A 22,761-nucleotide genomic window follows, 5' to 3' on the forward strand; every position below is an offset into this window, starting at 1 on the left:
TCAGACGGCCAGGATCGTCTAAATCTCTTCGGGTTCATAAGCATTATGATGCGAAGACACGAAATCCTAGCCGAACATTCGCATCAGTCGCGCTGATTACAAGGATCTTCGGCCGGCATTGATCGCGCTCTAATTACGGTAATTTAGCAAGTGTGTGGAAGTTTTCAAATTTCAAAAAAAAAAACCCTAACGGTCGATTCTCTCTCTCTCTCTCTTCCTTCTCCAAACTAGGGAATTCAATTCGTTCTCCTCTAAAGATTAAAAAGCCCTTCTTCGGAGATTCCGCCATTCCCTTTTCTTTCTTCTCTTTTCTCATCTTTATTTCAAATCCATTCCCTCCAACCCTTCGCGTCAATCTTAGTTTCCATCAATCTATAACCCTTGTTGGCATTGTTTCCTGCTCTCTGGGAAAGCTGCCTCTCAGACAAGAAGGAGAAATCTTGCATTGGGAGAAATGGCAACAACTGGAAAAAACCCACCTCCCAACGGTGCGACCGGTATGTTTTCCTTCCCATTTTCTTCCATCTAGATTTCTTATGTATCTAACAAAGATAGAGCATTTTAAGGGAAGGGGAGAAGTTTAATGTCCAATTGATTCGATCAATTTGAAATCTTGGTTATCGTATTCCTTCTTTATTCCATTTAATGACCATTTTCAGGTGATTCTCGGCGAAAAGAGATCCAAGAAGCTGCAAACATGGCTGAAACCAGTGATCTCAACTTGCATGACTCCACCACCGGTAAGTTCATTGAGTTCTTTGATGATGTCTGGAATTGACAAATCCTGTCTGACCTTTTCTTTCTAATACAGAAGATCTAATGATCATTAACTATCCGTATGTGATCGTTACTATTGTAGATTTTCTTTATTTAAGCGGATTCTTGAAAAAAAATACGAGTTTTAAACAATTCTTGAAGCCACCTTCTTCTTAAATGGTGGGAATAGTGCAAAAGGTTGGTCCTTTGGTTTGGGTTCTCAAAGGGTAGGGCATTTGCAGGCGGTTCCAATTTTTTTAGGTTCTCGACGTCTCCAGATCTCATTGTCTGCACGAGCCCGCCGGATATCCCCTGTGACCAGATCCAAGAAACGCCGGATTACATCAGGAGGAGCAACCAGAGGAATAGAATTGCTCCTCTTGAGCTCTTTTGCAACATAGAGTCTGATAATTTGAGACCAAGATGGGGCTTAGCTCCAACAATGACGGGATCATCTCTAGAGATGCGATCTTTGAGTAGAAATGAAACCTTAGAAGTTTCTCTCGATCTTGGAGTAATACCAGATGTCCAGGATAGCTTGATAAGTATAAATGCAGGTGGGACTCATGAATCCATAGTTTGTGGTGGTATTGAGTACCAAAAGGATAGCTTCTACACAGGTGGAGATGTTATCAGGAAAGATGCAGCAATTGGGGATGGCAAAGGACTGGCATTGTATCAGTCTGCTCGAGTAGGGAACTTTTCATATAAATTCCAGAACCTGGAATCAGGAGATTATCTTGTTGACCTGCATTTTGCGGAGATCATATTCCCTTGTGGTCCACCAGGAATGAGAATTTTTGATGTCTTTATACAGGAACAGAAGGTAAGGAAGTTCTGATGTGAGTGATTTTTTTTCCCCCCCTCTCTCTTTTGAAAAAGAATCACTCTCATCCCTGTTCAATGCATATTTTTGCAGGTCATCTCTGCAATAGACATCTATGCACAGGTTGGCTCAAACCAACCACTTATTTTATCAGCTCTGAGAGCTTCAATTCTCATGGATGAGGGGTTGACAATTAGATTTGAAGGGTTAGTAGGAAAACCTATTCTTTGTGGCATTTCAATAAGACACGATTATGCTGCAGGTAGATTTTCCTTTTCTTAGTCTTTCCTTTATGATTTTCTTATTTGAGTGCTGGGACTTATGGTTTCAACATCTTGTAAGTATCAGGAAAAAGTGGTGGGAACATCGAACCAGTATTGGCCACAAAGAGAGAAATATTACAGGTAGGAGTGATATAAGGCTATCATTGTCTTGTTTTCAAGAAATGTTCTAATAAGTATCATATAGCATAAGAAGTCTATGTTGAATGATTTCTGAACTAAAATGTTGAATTTTACAGCAACAATGCGATGAATGTAGGCAGCTGAAACAAGACTATGATTTGCTCTTGAAGGAGCAAATAGAATGCAAAAGAGCAGTAAAGGATCTAAAACAGGAGAATGAACTTAAGAGTAGAGAATGTCAGAAGGCCTGGGCATCACTGCAGGAACTTCAGATGGAGCTCATGCGCAAATCAATGCATGTTGGTTCTTTAGGTATCATAACTTTTCTAGGTTAGACTTTCTAATTGAAATCCTTTCATACATAACACCTAAGCATCTTCTTGCCGCAGCTTTTGCTGTAGAAGGGCAAGTGAAGGAGAAAAGTCGATGGTTTCAATCTCTAGCAGACCTGAGTGAGAAATTTAAAGTACTTAAATCTTTCATTCGAGTTACTATATAGTAATTCTACTTTGCCTCGATCTCCTGTCTTTTATTTTCATTGGCATAAATGGCTCATGAGTAGGCATCTATTTCCATTCTTTTAAATTCAGTAACAAAAGTGAATGCAACAGTTGCTGAAGTTCGAGCATGCAAAGCTGTCAGAGGAGGCACTAGAATACAGGAGGTTCCTTGCAGATATTACCCATATGACTACTACCATTCAAACCACTAGTAAGTTCACCTATCTAATGTGTCATTTCTTATTTTTTTAGGGATGTATCGATTTCATTAGAGCAATTATGATTGATGAAAAATATGAGACATTGTTATCTTCTTATTGGCAGTGGATCATCATCTCAACCTGGGAAAGGAGTACAAAGAACTTAAACTTAAATATGTTGAAGAAGCAAAGGAAAGAAAAGACCTATACAATAAAATCATAGAGCTAAAAGGTTGGTCAACAATTGATTTAGAATAATATGGACTGACGTAAATGAGAAACATACAGCTTACAGCAAAACTATTCATGTTGCAGGAAACATCAGAGTTTTTTGCCGCTGCCGGCCTCTTAATGCTGAAGAAATTGCTGGAGGGGCTTCTGTGGCGGTTGATTTTGAATCTGCCAAAGATGGTGAACTTATTGTCAAAGGCCATGTATCTTCCAAGAAGGTCTTCAAGTTTGACAGTGTCTTCAGCCCTGAAGAAGATCAAGGTAATCAGTTGAAATCATTTGTCTTTATTTATTCGATAACATGGCTTAACAAATTCATGGACTGAACATTATCTAACCTTATGAACAGAAAAGGTTTTTGAAAAAACTTCACCTCTTGCAACATCAGTGTTGGATGGATACAATGTCTGCATATTTGCTTATGGGCAGACAGGAACTGGCAAAACATTCACAATGGAAGGAACTGAAGAAGCTCGAGGAGTTAACTATAGGACTCTTGAGCAACTCTTCCAAATTATCAGAGAAAGGCAAGGGTTATTCCAGTATGAAATAACTGTAAGTGTCTTGGAGGTCTACAATGAACAAATACATGATTTACTTCTAATGGGATCTCAGCCTGGAGTTGCTGCAAAAAGGTAATAAAGAAGTTAAATTCTGTCAGAACTTTCACACCTGAACTTATATGTGAAATCTGTTATTATGCTGTTTATTGACAGGCTAGAAGTAAGGCAAGTTGCAGAAGGAGTTCATCATGTTCCAGGACTGGTCGAAGCTCATGTGAGCAACATGGATGAGGTCTGGGAAGTGCTACAAATGGGCAGCAAAGCCAGAGCTGTGGGCTCAACGAATGCTAATGAACATAGCAGTCGATCACACTGGTCATTTAAAAAAAAAAATAATTTAACATGATTTCTCAATCATATATAGTTGAAGGCTTTTGTCTGAAATGCCTCTTTGCTTTCAGTATCCACTGTGTGATGGTAAGAGGGGAGAATCTGATGACTGGAGAGTGCACAAGAAGTAAATTGTGGCTCATCGACCTAGCTGGAAGTGAGAGAGTGGCAAAGACGGATGCTCAAGGAGAGCGACTGAAAGAGGCACAAAACATCAACAAATCACTTTCTGCACTAGGTGATGTAATATCTGCACTTGCAACTAAAAGCCCACACATTCCCTTCAGGTTAGTAAATGAAGATTCTCTGCGATAACCTAATCAATTTATCTCAAGTTGCATGTTCTGAAAGATAGTCTCCATCTGAATATATGTAGGAACTCAAAGCTCACCCACTTACTTCAAGACTCTTTGGGTACTCTATTATTCCTGCTCTATTTCTTGTTTCCATATTGTTTTGTCATGTTTGACGCTTCCTATCAGGGTTTAGTGCGACTAAGTCCAGAGTAATAATTCAGGTGGCGACTCGAAGACTTTGATGTTTGTGCAGATCAGCCCTAATGAGAATGATGTAGGAGAGACTCTTTGCTCTCTGAATTTTGCTAGTAGAGTGAGGGGAATTGAACTTGGCCCTGCCAAGAAACAAGTTGATGTTAGTGAACTTTTCAGATACAAACAAATGGTGAATATCTACATGCAAGAACCTAGTTGTCAGCATTAATAATGACTTATCAAGCTATGGTAAAATGAGTTTCATTGTTTCATTTTTTGCATGTATTCTTATATCTCTGTCTGCTAATTGCTAGGTTGGGAAGGCTAAACAGGATAGCAAGAACAAAGATGCCCAAATAACTAAAATGGAAGACACAATTCATTATCTTGAAATGAAGAACAAGACAAAAGATCTTGCTGTTGCAAATCTTCAAGAGAAAGTATGAACTCATTCCTATCTTATTTTATCAGAAAATATGTTGAACAGAATGATTGAAACTAGTGCATACTGACTCTCCATTGATCAGACTTTTATTTAATTGGTTGCTCGATAATTTTAAATAAACAACTGTCTTCTATCTAGTTGTCATTTACTCAGTCATATTTTGCAATTGAATCATATCTCAGGCACTCCCAGATTATACCTTATGAGTTCTCTTGGGTAACACAAAGTTTGAGCACATGAACTTTGTGGTAGACACCAGAATTTTTTAAGCATAACCTGGGGGTGCTTGACGGATGGCCCATATGAACTATCTAGTTGTAGAAGATACAAATCAATCAGGTACAGGCAGGCTTTCATGTTCAGCAAAGTTACAAAGGCAAAAGTTTCCTCTTTTTTCCTTTTTTTTTTGAAAAAAAAGGAGGAAATATAGAATGCCATTATGGGTGTTTTGAACCTTGCTGTCTAGCTGAACTAGCATTTTATTATTTTAAAAATATGACATTACCTGCAAGTTGCTTGGATATTTTGAATATTAACTGTCTCGAGCATATATTTGACACTTTAAAAAGGTTAGACTTGGAATGGTAGTTAACTGGTACTTGCTGTGACAGCATAAAGGCACATCACTGTGATCTATATTTCCTTGCTATATCTTTATTTGGTGAGTAGACAACATTTCAAGGTCATTCTATTTTCACTTACATGGATATTCCTCAGGGTGTTTTCAGAGGATCTAACATTATAATGAACTGGAGAAACCTAGGCCTATTGTGTTTTGGTTAATAAGGATGATTTTTTTTTACAACGTGTAAACTTGCTGCATCGAGACCAAAGTGTTATTATAGCTGATGTTGTCCCAAGACTGCTTTTGTGGGCAATATCTGTAAGATAATATTTATACCTTTCAACTTTGTGAAGAATGAAGTTTCTGTTGAAATTAAGCTATAAAGCTCCAATCTTGGAACGTGGTCACTTATGTGGGCCAAAACAAGCAAGAATCAACAGAATCCTGGAAGACAGTGGTCCAACATGGCACAAATGCAAAAACATAATATTTATTACTCCCATACTGCGTCTTAATCCACAGCCTTTATAGAAACACTACTATCTATTACCCATGCGACAACGACCTGGGCCTTCTTAGTTGAGTTCCTAGATCATTATATGAGATATCAGAATAGATCTCTAGCACGTGGCCCATGTGGACTAGAGAGCACTACAATACAAGCCTTTTGGAGGCTGACCATGGGCTGATCGTGGTGTTTTTGATTGAATTTGGTTGGATTTAAACCTTTAGCCTGGTGAGGAGATGCTTGTGTTTAAATAGGAGAGATGGATTGGTTACGCATGTGTTTTATTATACATTAGTTGTGTGTTGGAGAGGTCTTGGGTACTTATACAAAGATAGTGCCAAGGAAACAAAATGGTACCTTTTGGCTAGATTTTCTGGGTGAGATCCAAGATTGTTAGACAAGTCTTCCTAAGCTACTAGCAAATCATTTTTCTCATTTAAATGCAATGTTATTCGAATGCTTTATAGTTTTCAGAATTTTTGAAGCATTGACACTTCTATACCATTGAACATGAACGCCAAGTTTGGATTACCAGTAATGAAATGTCTTTGATACTTTTTATAGTTTTTTGGTGCATCTTGTCAATTTTGTGCATACAAGCTTGTGAAAACTTGGAGTAATGAAGGATATTAACTTGATGTACAGGAAGTTGTATTTCAGTGCCTTACCCACTGTTATGAATTCAAAGGTTGTTGATAGTGCAACTGAATAGTCAAAATAGTTTATTAACAAACATGTTTCTGTCAATCTTATATTTATAAATTAAATATTTATGTTTTATAAAAGTATTCTAGTTTTGGGTGTCTTAACTCTTATGAGTTGTTGATGGATGCTTTGAGATGCTTGGACAATGGCACTGCAGCACCAAGTGTCTTTGAATATTGCCTCAGGACTTGATTTTCCTATTAAATTGACAATCTGAGATTTTGTCAGTATGTTGAGGCTTGAGATAAATTGCAGCAAGGCACATGCATGTGAGAAGTATAACAAACATGCGTAAATGTTGAGAGGAGCAGTTGATCCATTCTGGATAACTTTGCAACTACCTATTTATACGACACGAACAAGTATTATTAATTTTCAAACACCCTTCACTTTGCAGAGCAAATATCATTTTATCCCAAATTTAGCTTGTTTACTTGTTACAGCTTTTCCTTCCTCTTGGTCATAAGGAAATAAAACCATTTTGTGATATTCCCTACTTTCTTCAGACTGAAACCATTTTTGCTCCTGGCTCTCTAAAGAAGAGAATTTCGTGTCTCTTGCAAGTGAAATTAATTTATGTCCTCTTCTTGCACTGGAGGAGAAAGAAAAATATCCACTGTTCATAAGAAGTTGAATAGAAGGAAAAGTATTTCTTATGTTGCATACATATAGCGTCAACCCTTCTTTATATAGGTGCATGTTCTGTTTTGCTTGTTTGACTGGCTAAATACTGTAGTTGCTTGATTTTGTAATAACCATCATATCCTTATTATTATTATTTTGGAATTAATGTTCTATCTAATTTCATCAGCCATGCAGGTCAAATGAGGAATAGTTTTGCTCAGAAAATAAATCCTTTTTTGTTTCTGCAGAGATCAGTAGGGTGAACTTTGTTGTGACTCTCGTGAGATTATATCAGCAATTCCTGAACTTCTAGTCTATTTCGCAGGTTAAGGAGTTGGAATCACAATTACTAATTGAACGAAAGTTGGCAAGGCAGCATGTTGATGCCAAAATAGCGGAAAACCAACAGCAGTTGCAGCAACTAAAAGAGCAAGAAGAACCGAACATATCATTGATGAATCCTCCATCGGTTATTCAACCATTGTCAGAAAAATTTCACAACCACGTTGGAGAACAACTAACACCAATTAAAGAGCTAGGTAATGGAATGAGACCACTTGTTGAGAACAACACCAACAGGCCTATGCTGCTGCCTCCTACCGACATTAACATTCTCAAGTGTTTCCCATCACCAAATGACAAGGAAAATAAGCCAGAGCTGGCTGAAGAGCAAACCCCAAGAAAGGCCAGTAGAGTTTCTCTTTTCTATACAGCTCGCCAGGTTCCAGCCAGTCCGGCACCCCGTCGTTACTCGCTTATTCCACTTCCTACCTCGAGAGCAGTGGTGGCACCGCCACCACCATTGCCACCTAGTATGGGCAATCCTTCACCACCATTGCATTCACCATTGCCAACCATCAATGGTAAGGATGGTCCCCAGCCCAGAAGCACAAAAAAGATTAACAGCATACTTAGAAGAAGCCTCCAAAAGAAGGTGATTATCAGATCTCCATTGCCACAGACAATTAGAAGGGGAGGTACCATTGGAGGGGTAGAAAAGGTCCGGCTCTCAATTGGTGGAAGTGGGAGGAAGACAAGGAGAGTGCCCATAAGTAATGGTGCAAGAGCTGACAAACTAACGATGCAGAAGCAGAAGGAAAAGGAGAGAGGCTGGAATCATGGGGCAACAGTCAGGAACATTCTCTGATTTGTTCGTGTCATTATCCTTGATGATATGAGACACAGTTACATTTAGGAGGGAGATTGGTAGTTTGTAACTAGCCCCATTGACCCTGTTGTGTGCAGTCTCTTAACCAGCAATGTTGCTCTCTAAGACCTAGTTTCTTCTTGTATGTAATGAAAATCACCATATATGTGAAGATGGTTTCTAACAGAATGCAGAAATGTACTTAACCTCTCTCCTCTGTCCAAATCAAATTCAGAATTTGCAAGTAATGGTGTCTTTTTCTGATAGATAACTGGAGGCCCTCATCCCTGTACTAGCAAATAAAAATTTCTCACTAGGCCCAATTTGAGGCTTTGACCCCCTCACTGCTTTGCTGTTGTGATGTTTTGCTGTGAAGAAAAGGTCTTAATCTAGATTTAGGATTGATATCTTGATAGGATTTTGCATCAGATATGGGTATCTTTTCCAATTAATTTTCCTCAAGTGTTTATTTCCCAATAGCCTGTCAAGAGTATAATAATTTTGTGGCATTAATCTCACAATTCCAAATTGTCAACATGCTTTTTTTCCATCTCTTTCATAACAGGCAAGAATGAAGATAAATCAGATATAAACGTATCTATATCCGTATTATATTTTTTAATAGATACGAATATGGATACAGATATTTAATAAATACTAAAATTAATATCCATACGGATACTAATTTTGTAGAAAGTACATTAGTTTTTGATCACCTTCATATTTTTTACAGATGGATTCAAAAAGTGGATAACTTGAATGAAAAAGGAATAGCAAATTCATTTAATTAAGGTCATTACTACAAAACCAAAAAAGTAAGCCTTCTTTTTCCCACTCATTGTATGCTCATGTTTTCATCATACAGTACCTCCCCCCTGAAACTGATCTGGAGAACATTTTAAACCGCTCCACTCTTAAAAGTATAGCCGATCCTAACTTTAGAAATGCCATGGATGGCAATGGTAACATCAGTCCGGCCACAGTATTCTGGTCCAAAGACAGTCCTGAAATAAAAAAGGTGCGATTAAGTTTTAGAAGCTACAGAAAGGTACACAAATAAGGAAGCATTTGTTTAACAACCAGATAAGAGTTCAAGCAGATATTTGAATAGCTAAGGATCCTTTTGGTATTGCCTTGTTTTCTCCTATTGTATTCAAAAACCTAAGAAGAAAAATAACTAGGCTGAACAACATCTATGATGAAACCCTTTTGTTTTTTTGAAATTGTTTGTAAAATTCTATAGGTCATTTGTTAGCAATGATTTATTGCTTTACAAAAAGAGTGAAATAAAAGCAAGGAATAACTGAAGTTTTATGCAAATGTTATCTTCAACATAAATATCCATGTGGTTTTTCCCTAAATCTGGGTAGAAACAAAAGCACAAAAACAATCATGGCAAAAAGACCCTAAAATGGTTGATATTAAGATTATTTTTTCAAAAATAAGGAAATAAAAGGTTCAAGATACCTACATAAATTCAGGGAGAGAGTTTATTGACATAATATGCGGAAAATAGATGTTCCTTCTGCAGGCAAGTGGCTTTTCTCCAATGACATCAAACACATTACCAAAAGTTCTTTTTTCAAAAAAATGCATGAAAAAAGAAGAAAACAAAAGTCAAATCCACTTATCAGTCAACTGGGTTTGTTAATTACGCCTTCAAGAGTTCCAAGGAAAAATTTCTTATACTGCTTAAAGCTAAGGTCATTGGAAGGACTAGTTTACTGTTTCCAAGCATAAACATCAGTTGTCCGGTGACGTTAATATGATCCATAACAATCAAAGCAGTCAGGCCCTGAGAGGAAGATGTCACACCTACAATACCGCTGGAATACTCCTGTCGTATTCAAAGAAATACAAAATTAAAATGGAAAAAATCCTCTCCTTAAAAGGGTAAGTAGAACTCCTAGAGCACTGCTACTCAAACATGACTATATCATTTCCTCACACTGAAATACAGGTTCCTTTCCCCTTCAAGCAAGATAATCGGTTGTTTGGGATTTTGTTTCTGAAGGTCAACTCCAATGTTCAAAAGACTGTTTCTGCAGCACTGCAAACACTTTGACTCAAATAAGTAGAGAACACAACAAAGAAAGAAGTGAAAAGGTTAGAAGCATGCAATATTCATATCCCTATGAAACATGCACACCTAAACAACTCTAAAACTGAACTCTAAAGACTGTGACTGTCTCAACACAACCAAAACTAATATTACCCCACAACCAACAAAGAAAGAAAGCCTAATTTGCCAAAAATAGTGCTCAAGCATCACCATTTATTTAAGAAGCAGTAAATTAGGCTAATTTAATTTCACATTTCAACCACTTGTTTCATGTACTAATCAGGGTTATAGACAACAATAACTTTAGAAATTCAGTTGAAACTTCAAATTCAAGAGACACTGTTCATACAAGAAAATCGCAAAAACAAGATATACTATGTCAGCCCATTCTAAAAAGAACATTTTCTGTGCACCCTATTCACTGGTTAACGATAATAAATGTTCCAATATATAGGCAAACTACCAGTTACCGGTACAAACAAACAGCAAATATAATTGACCTCATAGATAAACTGTTTAGAAAAGAAATATGTTGTTGTGTGATATTATTATTTTTTCAGTTTTATCTATAACAAGATTAAATGGGACAATTTTTATCGGTACAGAAGGGCCAGGTTCTTTGGTTTGATATAACAGCACATTTAGCCATGATTCTCAAAAAGATCTAGCTAAGGATGTTGACTCTTTTCTCGAAACTTCTGTCCTGTTAAAGGCGCAAGTTTCTTGCTTCCACGCACAAATGCATGCAAAACATTTGGCTCACATTCTGCAATTTGCAGCTAACAGACTGCCAATTTCTTGTAATTTTGTGATGAAGACCTTAGGCTGGGAAACATTTAAAACCCAGAGTAATCTTGAATTTAAAATCACCAGGAGATTCTGCTGACGTCCATAAAAATAATGCCCAAAAAAGTGGAAAGATAATAGATATTCTCTGATGTGTTTAGAATTATATATGTTTTTGAAAATATGTTTGAGTGGTGAAATGCAAAATGAAAGTTGCCTATATTTTCATTTTACAATGTTACAGCCTACAGGTAATAGTCAACTGCAAAAAATATACCAGACCTAATACTGGTCCAAGTGTTGCCTGTCAACATCCATTTTTGACCTTGTGTATTTTTGGGGTCACATGCAGATCATTAAGCATAGCAGTGTTGGTGTCTTGCTTATCAAACACATCCAAAAGATAGCTGCAAAGAGAACCGAACATGTAACTTCATTTAGGTAGCAAGGTCTTTCCTCCAAACTTTTGTCTGACTAGAGTTGCGAGATTCTTGCTTCCATGCACCAATGCATGCAATGCCACATTCTGCCATTTGAAGCTGACAGACTACCAATTTCTGATAATTTTGGGATGAAGGCCTTAAGCTGGGAAACATTTAAGACCAAAGTAATCTTGAATTTAAATTCACCACAAGATTCTGCCAACGCCAATAAAATAATGCCCAAAAGAGTGGGAAGATAGAAGAAATTCTCTGGATGTATTAAGAATTATTCATGTTTTGGGCAACATGCTTGAGTGGTAAAATGCGAACCAAAAAGTTGCCTATGTTTTCATGTTACAATGTTACAGGTAACAGTTGACTGCACATAATATACTAGACTGGATGGATGTCAAAGTCTTGCCTGTCAACATCCATTTTTGACTTGTGTGTTTGAGGTAACATGCAGATTATTAAGTCATTTTTTACCTTGTCTATGTTTGGGGGTAAAATGCAGATTATTAAGCAATAGCAGTGCTCTTGTCATGGTTATCAAACACATCCAAAAGAACTGAACAAGTAACTCTGTTAAGATTGCAAGGTCTTAGAATAAGAATAGAAAGAATATTTTATATATATGTGTGTGTGTGTGAGAGAGAGAGAGAGAGAGAGAGAGAGAGAGAGAGAGAAAGAGAGAGAGAGAGAATTCAGGAACTTACATTTCAAAGAAGATCCAGCAAGACAAGTCAGCCTAGATTTTGTATTAACCACCGCCAACGGATTTGGCTTCTCATTAGAGGTCATCCGAACATCCCAAATTTGTATGACACCATCTGATGATGCAGACACTATAAAATTAGATGTTTCAGAAGTCTGACCATCATTACTTCTCTTGAAAACAACAAGGCCTTTTACACGAGTAGAATGTGCATCGTGAATGCAGTATGCAACCTTCCCGCTTGCTGTGTCCCAAGCAGTGACAGAGCAGTCCTCTCCACCAGTAAAAAGGAGTCCATTCTGGTATATTACAAGTGTTAGGCATCATCTTCAAGTTTATCTATCATAAGAACATAAAAGGAATAGAACAAAACATACAGACCAAATCAATTTGACTGCAGAGCTAAAATGATTATAAAAGAGAATGACATGAAGTTCCTAATCTGTGAAATTATTGGTGCCAACAATTAGCATAGGGGATTTGATTCTTCAAATGCAAAAAAAAGAATCACATGACAGGACTCTACATAATCAGATACATTGTGGTGCACATATTTGAGTTATACTAAAGATCAAAGTAAACTAAACATGTCCATGCCCATGTTGATCTATAGGACACCAACTGTTTACTTTGTTGAAGAAGTGACATGGTTAACCCAAGAAAGAAATTATTCAACGAATGCAATTAACTATTAAATATCAATCCACTCGAAAAACAAGTTGAGAGAATTTCTATCTCAAGAAAATAGTTCCTTAAATATTTTTTATGTTTCTAAATAGATACATTCTAGTGATCTAGAGGCTTAAAGAAATCAGAGAACATAGGAAAGCATCAGATTCTTTTAGGTTCACAATGTAGGGCATTCGGATTCTTTCCGGTAAACTATTCATCTAAACAGTCTAGAAGTATCCTTCAAGAACCAGCAACTACTAAGGCATTGGTGGGCCCTTCATGTCAGCACCTCAAACAGCTAAACAAACCCAAATAACCCAAGACAAAAGTAAAGAATGACAGTTTTATAAGGAAAATAACCTCGCAAAGACCATATTCTTTTCTGTTCATATTGTCTCCACAACTAATTTCTCTATTGCATTCTTTTTCTTTGCTATCATTGTACTGAAGAAAGAACAAATAAGCACAAAACCTACACAAACTACCTCATCAAACCAACTTCTTCCTATGTATTGTTTTTAATTAATCCAATCTTGAAGTAAAGAGCTAAAACCATCAACAACCACCACAATACAGCTCCCATAGCATGCACTTCCCTTCCTTGCTCGAAATGAAAAATTGAGGGGTTCCGTAGAAACCTAAATTCCATATCCAATATGAGTGTATAAAAACTAACATGTTGCCACATTCCTAAAGGTATAATTCAATTCTTCTCAAAATGTCCAAGTTACTCATTTGGACTTGGCACGAGTTTGATCAATACTTGGGGATTAGAGATGAACCAGTTCGGACAATAAGTGGTGAATATATTATTCACTTGGTCTAACACCAGGGTTATACAAAAGGCTATTTTCTTTTGATTTTTTCCATTCTTTACGCTGCTTTCATTGCACAGAGTAATCAAGCTGCTAACAACATTACTTCAGTTCTCATAAAGCAGCATAACAAGTCCAAATTCAAGCCTTCCCAAAAAAAATAATTATTTTGGGCAACTGTTCCCCAAGAACCAATTTTCTGATCTTTTTTCACTCATTGTGCCGAAATTTTTATCGATAAAACTAAAAATAAAATAATTATGCATTTTCCCATTTAGTTTGGCAGAATTATCACAGAACCACATAAATTGACTGCATAATAAGAAAAAAATTGTTTTTATTCTTTTAATCAAATACCTCAGCGGGTGCGATGCAGAGGGTCTGGAGCGTCTAGCTCATGGATCAACCTCGCGTCCTCCGAATCGTGCACCGAGATCCTCCCCTCTGCCACCATGAAGAACCTCTCTCCGTCCTCCGCACCGTATCTGACGATCGACGCCCCCTGGGCCAGCCGGCAGGAGAAGCTCCGCCTCCCCCTCACCAGGTTGAGCAGGGCGAGGCACAAGTCCTGGCCCACGGTGAGCGCCACCCTCCCCGACGGGGGGACGGCGAGGTCGGCGACGCGCCGGCGGTGGGCGCCGACGGTCTTGAGGTGGACGAAAGGGTCGGAATCGTAGATGCAGACGGCCCCATCATCGGAGGCGCTGAGCAGGTTGTGGGGGAGGGAGGGGGCTAGGGGGGACGTATAGAAGGCAAGAGCGGTGACGACGCCGGAGTGGTCGAGGAGGGTGCCGAGCTCGACGGCAGAGGCGAGATCGTAGATCTTGATCGCGTCGTCGGCGCCACCGGAGGCGGAGACGGACTTGATGGGAGCGGTATAGGAGGCGTAGGAGAAGAGGGGCTCAAGGGCTAGGGTTAGGGTCTCTCCATCGCCGGGTTTTGAGGGAAAAGCCCCAAATAACTTCTCGTAGGAGCCCACCCCACCATCGTCCTTTTTTTTTTTCTTCCTCTTCTTCTTCTTTCCCCTCTCCCTCTTTTCGGCTATCCAGAGAGCAAACGAGAGGTGGAGGGCATGCAAATTGGATGGGGTTGGGTCTACGTCAAGGAACAAAATAGCCAACCTGGTCCTGATGCTTAATTTTTGATTATATGGATAGGAATCCATGTTGGGCATTGGGAGCAATATAGGTTGAGGGCATCGTTCTGTTGTGTATTTATCTTGAAAATGAAGAGCTACCACATAATCTTCCTATTTGGCCTGCATAGCTCTATAAGGTGTATCTTTTGCACTGTGTCGATGGTCCTTGTGCATGGGTTTATACCCAAGTTGAGTTATGTTGGAGGTGTCTGCATAATTTGATTTATTATTTTTGGACCAAGATGGAATCCATGGTTCAAGAATGAGCCCAATGATTGGCTCTAAAATTTTTTATAAAATAATAAATGAATAAAATTTGAATCAGTTTTGATAACATGAGATAGAGAACCAGCCAACGGCATTGTTGTTTTCTTCCTCGAATCTATTCTGGACTGAAACAAGAGATAACAAGAGAAGCGGTGCTGCTTTGAGAAACTGCTCTCGACGATCTTATGTTGGAGACCAGCATGAAGCAAAGGAAACCTCCAGTCAAGAACTTGAGAAGATGTGTCAACGGGAGGTAAATAGCTAGCCCTTAGTTATGTTTGTTTCCTTAGTTAGAGCACATTATGTAATGGTTCCCTTCCAAAGCCTGTATTCTATCATCTTGCCCCCTGCAAATTCTTGTATCTCACCTAGGGCTGATCATGGATCGGATTTGGGCATAAAAATATCAAATTTTAAACAAACTTGGCCCAAATATCGACTAAAAATTAATATAGTTTAGGTTCAAGGTTTGGGCCATATGGCTGAAAACGGATCGAATACTAGAGATAGCAATGGGTCGGATATAGATCGGATCGATTGATATCCATATCCGTCCCATCAGTAAAAAATCCATATGCGTATCTGCCCTATCTCAGATCGGATTGAATTGGTTTAGGCTCCAAAAATGGATCGGGACGGATCAAATCGGATATATCCAAAATTCCTATATATTAAAAAAAAATTGTAGAACAGAGCCCCATAAATTGAAAATTTTGTACACAAGCAAGAATCTTTTCGATCAACAATCCCCAACCCTACAAAATATCATAGTTTTATCAAGATTAAGCTCTCAAAACCTCAAGGAACCAATTCACACCGCCAAAACTCAGGCAAAATCCCATTTACTTGAGGAAAAAAAAATCTAATCGAAACATCAAAAACCCCTCTAGTCCCTCTCAAGTGCTATCCTTTCCCATAGATCTTTAAAAAAAATATAATAAAAAAAGATAAAAGAAAAAAACACGACAATCTATGTAGGAAAAGGATTTATCTCTCAATTTTTTCTTCTTTTCCTTTGTTATGAAAATATGAAAAAGAGAGAAGAAGAAAATACACTGACACAGTAATTTACATAGTTCGGCAGTGTGCCTACTCCATAGGTGAGGATAGAACAAAAGAATTCCATTATAATAAAATAAAGTACAAAAATAAATAGTTATCTTTCAAACCCAAAATCCCAATACACCCAAATCTCACACAAAAGAGAAGCTCTCAAGTCTAAAACTCTTACTCTCTTATTTTCTTACAGATGGTGGTATAGAATGGGAATATATATAATAATAGAAGAAAAATTAGAAGAAAATATTCAAAAAATGGTACTGTCGGTTGTTGAGATAAATCGACTGACCTCTGACTTTGATCACCACGACTCCGACTATACATTAGCTAATCATGTGGTTCCGATTCTTCATCGACTGACTGAGTGAACTGCACCGACTTACTGTCGGCTGGCCGACTAATATCGACTGACCGACTAATGATTCAATTACTACCGATCGACAGTGAACGACTTAGACCATCGGCATAACAGAACTACTGGCCGACGGTCGCTCATAGAGTCTACCGACATATGGCCGGCTAATCTGCTCAACATACCATAATCGTCACAAACGGTTATCAACTATGTGTCATGGCTATTAAGAAAAATTAACACCCCACTAATTTCATATTTATAGCCCGATAATTTAGCGTCATAAAAAGTGAGTCCACATGCTCAACGGTTACACTAGAATCATCTATAAAATGGAGGATAAGTGAGCAGTACGAGTAAGCAAGCTCGAGATCAGAACTCTACTACTTTCTACATTCAAAAACTACTGTTCACCAACTTCCTTCTTTGACTTAAGTATCGGAGGATCCTGTCGAACACCAATCCGGTCCATGTGGATATTGTCTTGCAGGTGCTCATTTCCAGCGACAGGCGACGAGGAGTTGGCCACAACAGATTAGCACATCAAGAAGGGGGAAGATCATATACACCATGATGAAGACCAGAGCCCAAGCTCGACTACAACCAGATCAGCGAGGCACTCTTCCTATCGGGAAGAAGTTCCTCCCTCTTCCAGTAGCAGAGCCTAGTTTCTCACATCCCGTGATCACCATGGACGTTCAGATCACTGCACTTGTACAGCAAATGAATGTTCTCACGGAGGCAGTCAAAAGCCTCCAACAACAACAAATCCAACAGCAGCCGTCGGTGGAGTAACCGATGGCACAGTCGATGCCGTCCAGACACAGCCACCGTCATCCACGGCGATCACCTTCTCCTTCTCCGGTGCGACCATCTTGGCTCTCCCATCGAGACAAACAGCGGCATTCTCGGTACTTTCGCTGTGCCACCTACCACTTGCGGCGTTTCTCTTCTTCCCATCTCGATCGCATTAGGAAGGGGAAATGACCCTGGACACCTTCTGCTTCTCCTTTAAACTCGTCAGGGGCTTCTACCCCTGGAGTTTTTCAGCAACGGTGGTTCGACGACTACGAATGTAAGTTTCAAAAAATCAACCGCCGACTCAACCAGCTTCAGATGGACGGTCGGAAGTCCTCCAATGACTACGACTTTTACACTGCCCAGCCTCTCTCTCGGCACATCTTGGACGAGTCGATCCCATCTCAGTTCAAGATGCCGCAAGTGGAGTCATATGATGGCTCCAATGATCCGATCGACCATCTTGAGAGCTACAAGGCTCTCATGATAATTCAGGGGGCAACTGTTAGCCTATTTCGCAAGTGCACGAAATCGCTCAAGTAATATAATGATAAATAAGAGATCGTTCCCACGAGGACTGAGTTTAATTACCAAAAATGAATGCTAATTTTACTAATATCTAAACGATCGAAACTGAATGACAGTGAAAAATAAAATTAACTCTAAAGAACTCAATGAAAGCTGAATCAAAATTCGATTGATAAAGCACTAGGGTATATCTGATTTCACTTGGACCAATTATCAATTCCAGCTATTCCGATTAATAATCCAAATTTAGTTATTAATGCAAGGATAAATAATCCTAAATTATTTAATAATCTCTCCCGAGTCTTATTAAATATACTAATTAAAATCTATAATCTATCTTCCAATAGTAAAATAGATTTCAATTAGTTCAATAAGCACAGTGATTATTTCCAAGATCTCACAGGTCAAATCTTCTGCTCCCGCTTCAATTATTATTCCTATGATGTTTGTTATTAACTCCAATTTATAATCTTCCTTCCCAGTATCAATTATAAATCGAAATCAATCAGGTACCAAAGATAATAATACTTAAAAGTATTAAGTGTAAATAACAAACAATTGCATTAACAAAGAAAATTAATACAAGATTCTGAAATTGAAATTTAATCCAAGCTACATCAGGTACCCTAGCTAGAAATTTAACTTTTCATCATATCAAAATCAAACTCAAGTTTACTTGAATAAAACTCCAAAATCATCCTAACAATGAGTTCTAGAAAATAAATTCAAAGTAAACAAGAGAAAGAATTAAAAACTCGAAAGGAATTACAGAGCCGAATGAATCCTCTCTTCAAATCTTCCAGATACTCCAAACTCTCCTTGCTTGATTTCTAGCTTTCAAAGATGATTCTCCTCCCTCTCTTGCTTGTGTTTTAGGATCCTTAAATAGGGCTAGGGCTAGGGTTAAGGTGATATTTTTCTCATGATTTTATTCTATATATCATTCTTTCTATTTGGTATAGAATCTCTCCTCCTTTGGATAGGCTTTAAGCAACCACCAGCCATCTACTCCTTATGCTGTCCAAATTTTTTGATTTTATTATGATTTCCATAGTAAAAGAAGGAAAGGAGGTATGGTTAATTAGAGGACAAGAATTTCTTCCTTCCCAGGTCCACAAAATCTGTAAAACAAAGTAAGGTTTCGGCTGCCCAAATCAAGTTTTTCAAGAATTGGTTCCAATTCTTTCTAAGTTTGCTCCTCATGCAGAATTAGTTTGGACTTTGATTTTCTTCTATTTAATTCTTTCCAAGATAGCTCTTTGCCACCCAAAATTGGTTGCCATATCAGATCTTTGTGCCAAGAAACACTAAGAAGAATCTAGGTGTATCGGGTGTTTTTTGTTGTGTCCAACATTGTTACCAACTTCAACCTACTGTAGCCACCTCATCTGAAATCCAAATTCAATTCTGTAAATTATGTTCCTTTCTTGCTTTTCTCAAAATTCTGTAGGATCTAATCTTGCTCAATTTGGAGTCCTATAGCTTGCCTTTTAGGGGTCCTCACACCAAAATATCCAGAATTTAGATTGGTTGACTAGATGGGAGAGATTAACTGCTTGATTTATTTCCTGCACCTCTAGTTTCTTTTCTGACTGATGATGCCAAAAAAGATAAGGTGTGGGGTCCATTGATATCTTGATTTGATTATTCTGCTTTGAGGTGGACTCTGATTTTGATGCAAGATCTGATGACTCCGGATGACAAACCCTGCTGAATCGGACTCAACCAATTTTACTTAATTTGACCTTTAAAATATGGTTAAGCCCAATTAGGTGTGACCTGACTCAATTACCTGCAATTGACATAAAACATATCAGGTTCTTACATTTATTTAGTTAATTATTATACCAATTTCATCAAAATCATTAAAAACTAATAATAATAATTACTATAAAAATACAATACATCAAATACCCTCAAACCTAAGTTTTTGGTTATCCCCAAGCAAAAAAAAAATCCAAATAAAAAATAGAGAATCTCAAAAAATTAATGCTAAAAACTTTATTTAACATTAATATACTCAAAATCCATCTAGACACAAAGGAGTAATACCCAAATGCCATGGCTTAACCACCTCAACCCAAAACCGAAAGGCAAACCCACAAGCTAACTATTCCAAACTCATTCATACTCAAACAAAATTATGCACAATCAATAGCTACCTTGCTTCCTTTAGGTTTTAATAAAATAATTCGGTTCAAACATCCAATCCTGAATGTAAAATCCTATCAGCCCATCTCCAATAGTGCAAACAACGTACTCAAGAGATCAATAGGACTTTTTCAGGTTAAAAAATAGAAAACAAGCAACAAGAATGATGGTTATGGTCACATAAGTAAAAATAAATTAACCATAATAAATCAGAGTATACTCAATTACTTATACTTTACATCCCTTCCTTTATTTATTTTATTTTATACTTTTAGAACAGCCTATACACTTTAGCACTCTTCCTTAAGTCATCATTTGTCTTTTTACGCGAATACTGACATTGGCGATGAAGGCACCCGATTACTCAGCAAGTCATATACTCAAAGTGCTTTGCATACTCATAATTCAAGTCACTGTTTGACATAAAAGCAAATATGGGGCTCATGAATGCTCCTAGTTACTAGGCAACTTGAAACAGCAGAGTAGATTGTGCTTTTCTTTTTTTTTTTTTTTTGAATGGAAGAAAAACTAAAAATTCAGTATGCTCTAACCATTATAATCAATTTATTCTCAAAAAATATGAACAGTAGATATGAGATAGGATGAAAAAAAAATACAAGGAGTCAAAAAGGGTATGCCAAAGGAATGCCTATATCATTTCTTACAAGTAAATTGTCTACATTTTATTGCAACAAAGCTCACAAATAGGATTGGCGAAGCAAAGTAACTATCTCCTATACGAGATTTTATTTAAGTATTTACAAGTTTAAAACAATCAATCCCTGAATTTGACTTTCAAATTTAAAGCTAAGATAGCCAAACAATAACACAAAAGTAAAATTGTCCCCCTCTATATCCTTACAAGTGATCGATGAATCAACATTCCAATTTTTTTTTAATTAAATTTTATTAAAAAATAAAGACAAAAATACAAACATAATGGCAATCCTATATTATTAACACGAAATGCTCATGCAAATGCACCCCCAAATCTGAATTAGACATTGTGCTCAATGACAAGATCATCATCACAATACATATTATAGCAAGGCATTCTTAAAGGTTAGGGGTACTCCTCTTTGTAGCGTGCCTATGCGCTTGTGTGAGTTTGCAACTCGTCTTCAGTCATTTCATCTCTCTTGTCTTCTTCAATGTGCCTACAAAAAGTGAATAACGTCTATTCAAACCTTGAAAATATAGTGAAGATTAAAATTGACTCAAAAAATAAAGAAAATAAAAAGAATTTTGCTTGGATTGCCTCCCAAGAAGCGCTAGTTTATAGTCGTTAGCTTGACTATCCCAATGCATTATGTCAGTGATATGGAGGTTTTTGGTTGCTCAAATCCTCCATCTATGTATTCCTTCAACCTTTGCCCATTGACCTTGAAGGTCCTATCACCACTCTTCAGCTCAACAGCTCCATGTGAAAAAACTTGTATAATCTCAAATGGACCTGACCACCTAGACCGGAGCTTGTCTGGAAATAGCTTTAGGCGAGAGTTATACAGCAACACCTTTTATCCTGCTTGAAATTCACACCTCACAATATGTTTGTCATGCCATCTTTTCATTCTCTCCTTGTAAATTCTTGCATTTTCATATGCATGGAGACGGAACTCATCAAGTTCATTAAGCTGTAATAACATTTTCTCTCCAGCAGCTTCCATATTGAAATTTAGCAACCTAGTTGCCCAGTAAGCTCGATGCTCTAGCTCCACAGGTAAATGGCATGCCTTTCCATAAACTAGACGATACGGGGACATCCCAATTGGCATTTTGAATGATGTTCTATATGCCCATAACGCATCATCTAATTTTAGGGAGCAGTCCTTTCTTGATGAGTTGACAGTAGTCTTCAATATTCTTTTAATTTCACGGTTGGAGATCTCTACTTGTCCACTTGTTTGAGGATGATATGGTGTTCCTACACGATGAGTAACACCGTATTTTGTCAATAGAGAATCCAAATAATGATTACAAAAATACTTACCTCCATCCGTGATGATAGCTCTTGAAATACCAAAGTGTGTGAATATGTATTTCTTTAAGAACTTGAGCACACTCTTGGCATCATTAGAGGGAAGTGCTACTGCCTCAATCCATTTGGATATATAATCCACCGCCACCAGGATGTATTAATTTGAATGAGAAGGTGGAAAAGGCCCCATAAAATCTAATCCCCATACATCGAACAGTTCTACTTCAAGGATATTGGTTAGTGGCATTTCCTGTCTAAAAAAAATATTTTCAGTTCTTTGACATCGATCACAAGAAGAAACAAAAGTAATAGCATCTTTAAACAGGTTAGGCCAATAAAAACCACACTGTAATACTTTAGCAGCTATTTTGTTGGGTCCAAAATGGCCTCCACACTCTAATGAATGGCAGTATTTTAAAATATTTTTAATTTCATCATCAGGCACACATTTCCTAATAAGCTGATCTGGACAATACTTATATAAATATGGATCCTCCCAAAAATAATATTTTGCATCATGTAAAATTTTTTTTTTTTGCTGGTAATTAAATTTCGGAGGAATAATATCACATGCCTTAAAATTAACAATATCAGCATACCAGGGTGTACTAGATGTGAGTAATGCAAATAATTGCTCATCAGAGAATGACTCATTAATGGGTACCTCATTGTTCTCAATTTTTTTACTTAACTCTAACCGAGACAAGTGATCTGCTATAAGAT

The 22,761-nt window shown here is 37.6% G+C and overlaps 1 protein-coding gene, 1 long non-coding RNA gene and 1 pseudogene across 2 annotated transcripts; 1 reads left to right on the top strand and 2 right to left on the bottom strand.

Annotated features, from left to right (window-relative positions):
* Positions 1–209: 209 nt before the first annotated feature.
* Positions 210–8,643, top strand: LOC105060211 (kinesin-like protein KIN-14R). Its single transcript, XM_019848875.3, has 17 exons — positions 210–497; positions 660–740; positions 999–1,582; positions 1,676–1,844; positions 1,931–1,986; positions 2,103–2,298; positions 2,376–2,452; positions 2,598–2,697; positions 2,811–2,918; positions 3,002–3,178; positions 3,267–3,552; positions 3,634–3,795; positions 3,882–4,097; positions 4,187–4,224; positions 4,328–4,491; positions 4,616–4,741; positions 7,474–8,643. The coding sequence occupies exons 1-17, from the start codon at positions 455–457 to the stop codon at positions 8,293–8,295; spliced, it is 3,405 nt and encodes a 1,134-aa protein (XP_019704434.1). The 5' UTR covers positions 210–454; the 3' UTR covers positions 8,296–8,643.
* Positions 2,790–4,370, bottom strand: LOC140855587 (uncharacterized). Its single transcript, XR_012138539.1, has 3 exons — positions 4,210–4,370; positions 3,291–3,542; positions 2,790–3,163 (listed from the first exon to the last, which is right to left on the bottom strand). It is a non-coding gene; the product is annotated as an uncharacterized lncRNA (long non-coding RNA).
* A 412-nt stretch (positions 8,644–9,055) lies between the features above and the next one.
* On the bottom strand, positions 9,056–14,947 carry LOC105060203 (uncharacterized; annotated as a pseudogene).
* Positions 14,948–22,761: the final 7,814 nt, after the last annotated feature.

The sequence above is a fragment of the Elaeis guineensis genome, chromosome 2, assembly GCF_000442705.2.
Source record: "Elaeis guineensis isolate ETL-2024a chromosome 2, EG11, whole genome shotgun sequence".
Taxonomy (NCBI): Eukaryota; Viridiplantae; Streptophyta; class Magnoliopsida; order Arecales; family Arecaceae; genus Elaeis; species Elaeis guineensis.

Excerpts from the sequence above, each read along its gene's own strand:
- LOC105060211 (XM_019848875.3), top strand. The coding sequence starts at position 455 with ATGGCAACAACTGGAAAAAACCCACCTCCCAACGGTGCGACCG. Across the intron at positions 498-659 it reads ACCTCCCAACGGTGCGACCG|GTGATTCTCGGCGAAAAGAG; the intron begins GTATGTTTTCCT and ends GACCATTTTCAG. Across the intron at positions 4,098-4,186 it reads AGCCCACACATTCCCTTCAG|GAACTCAAAGCTCACCCACT; the intron begins GTTAGTAAATGA and ends GAATATATGTAG.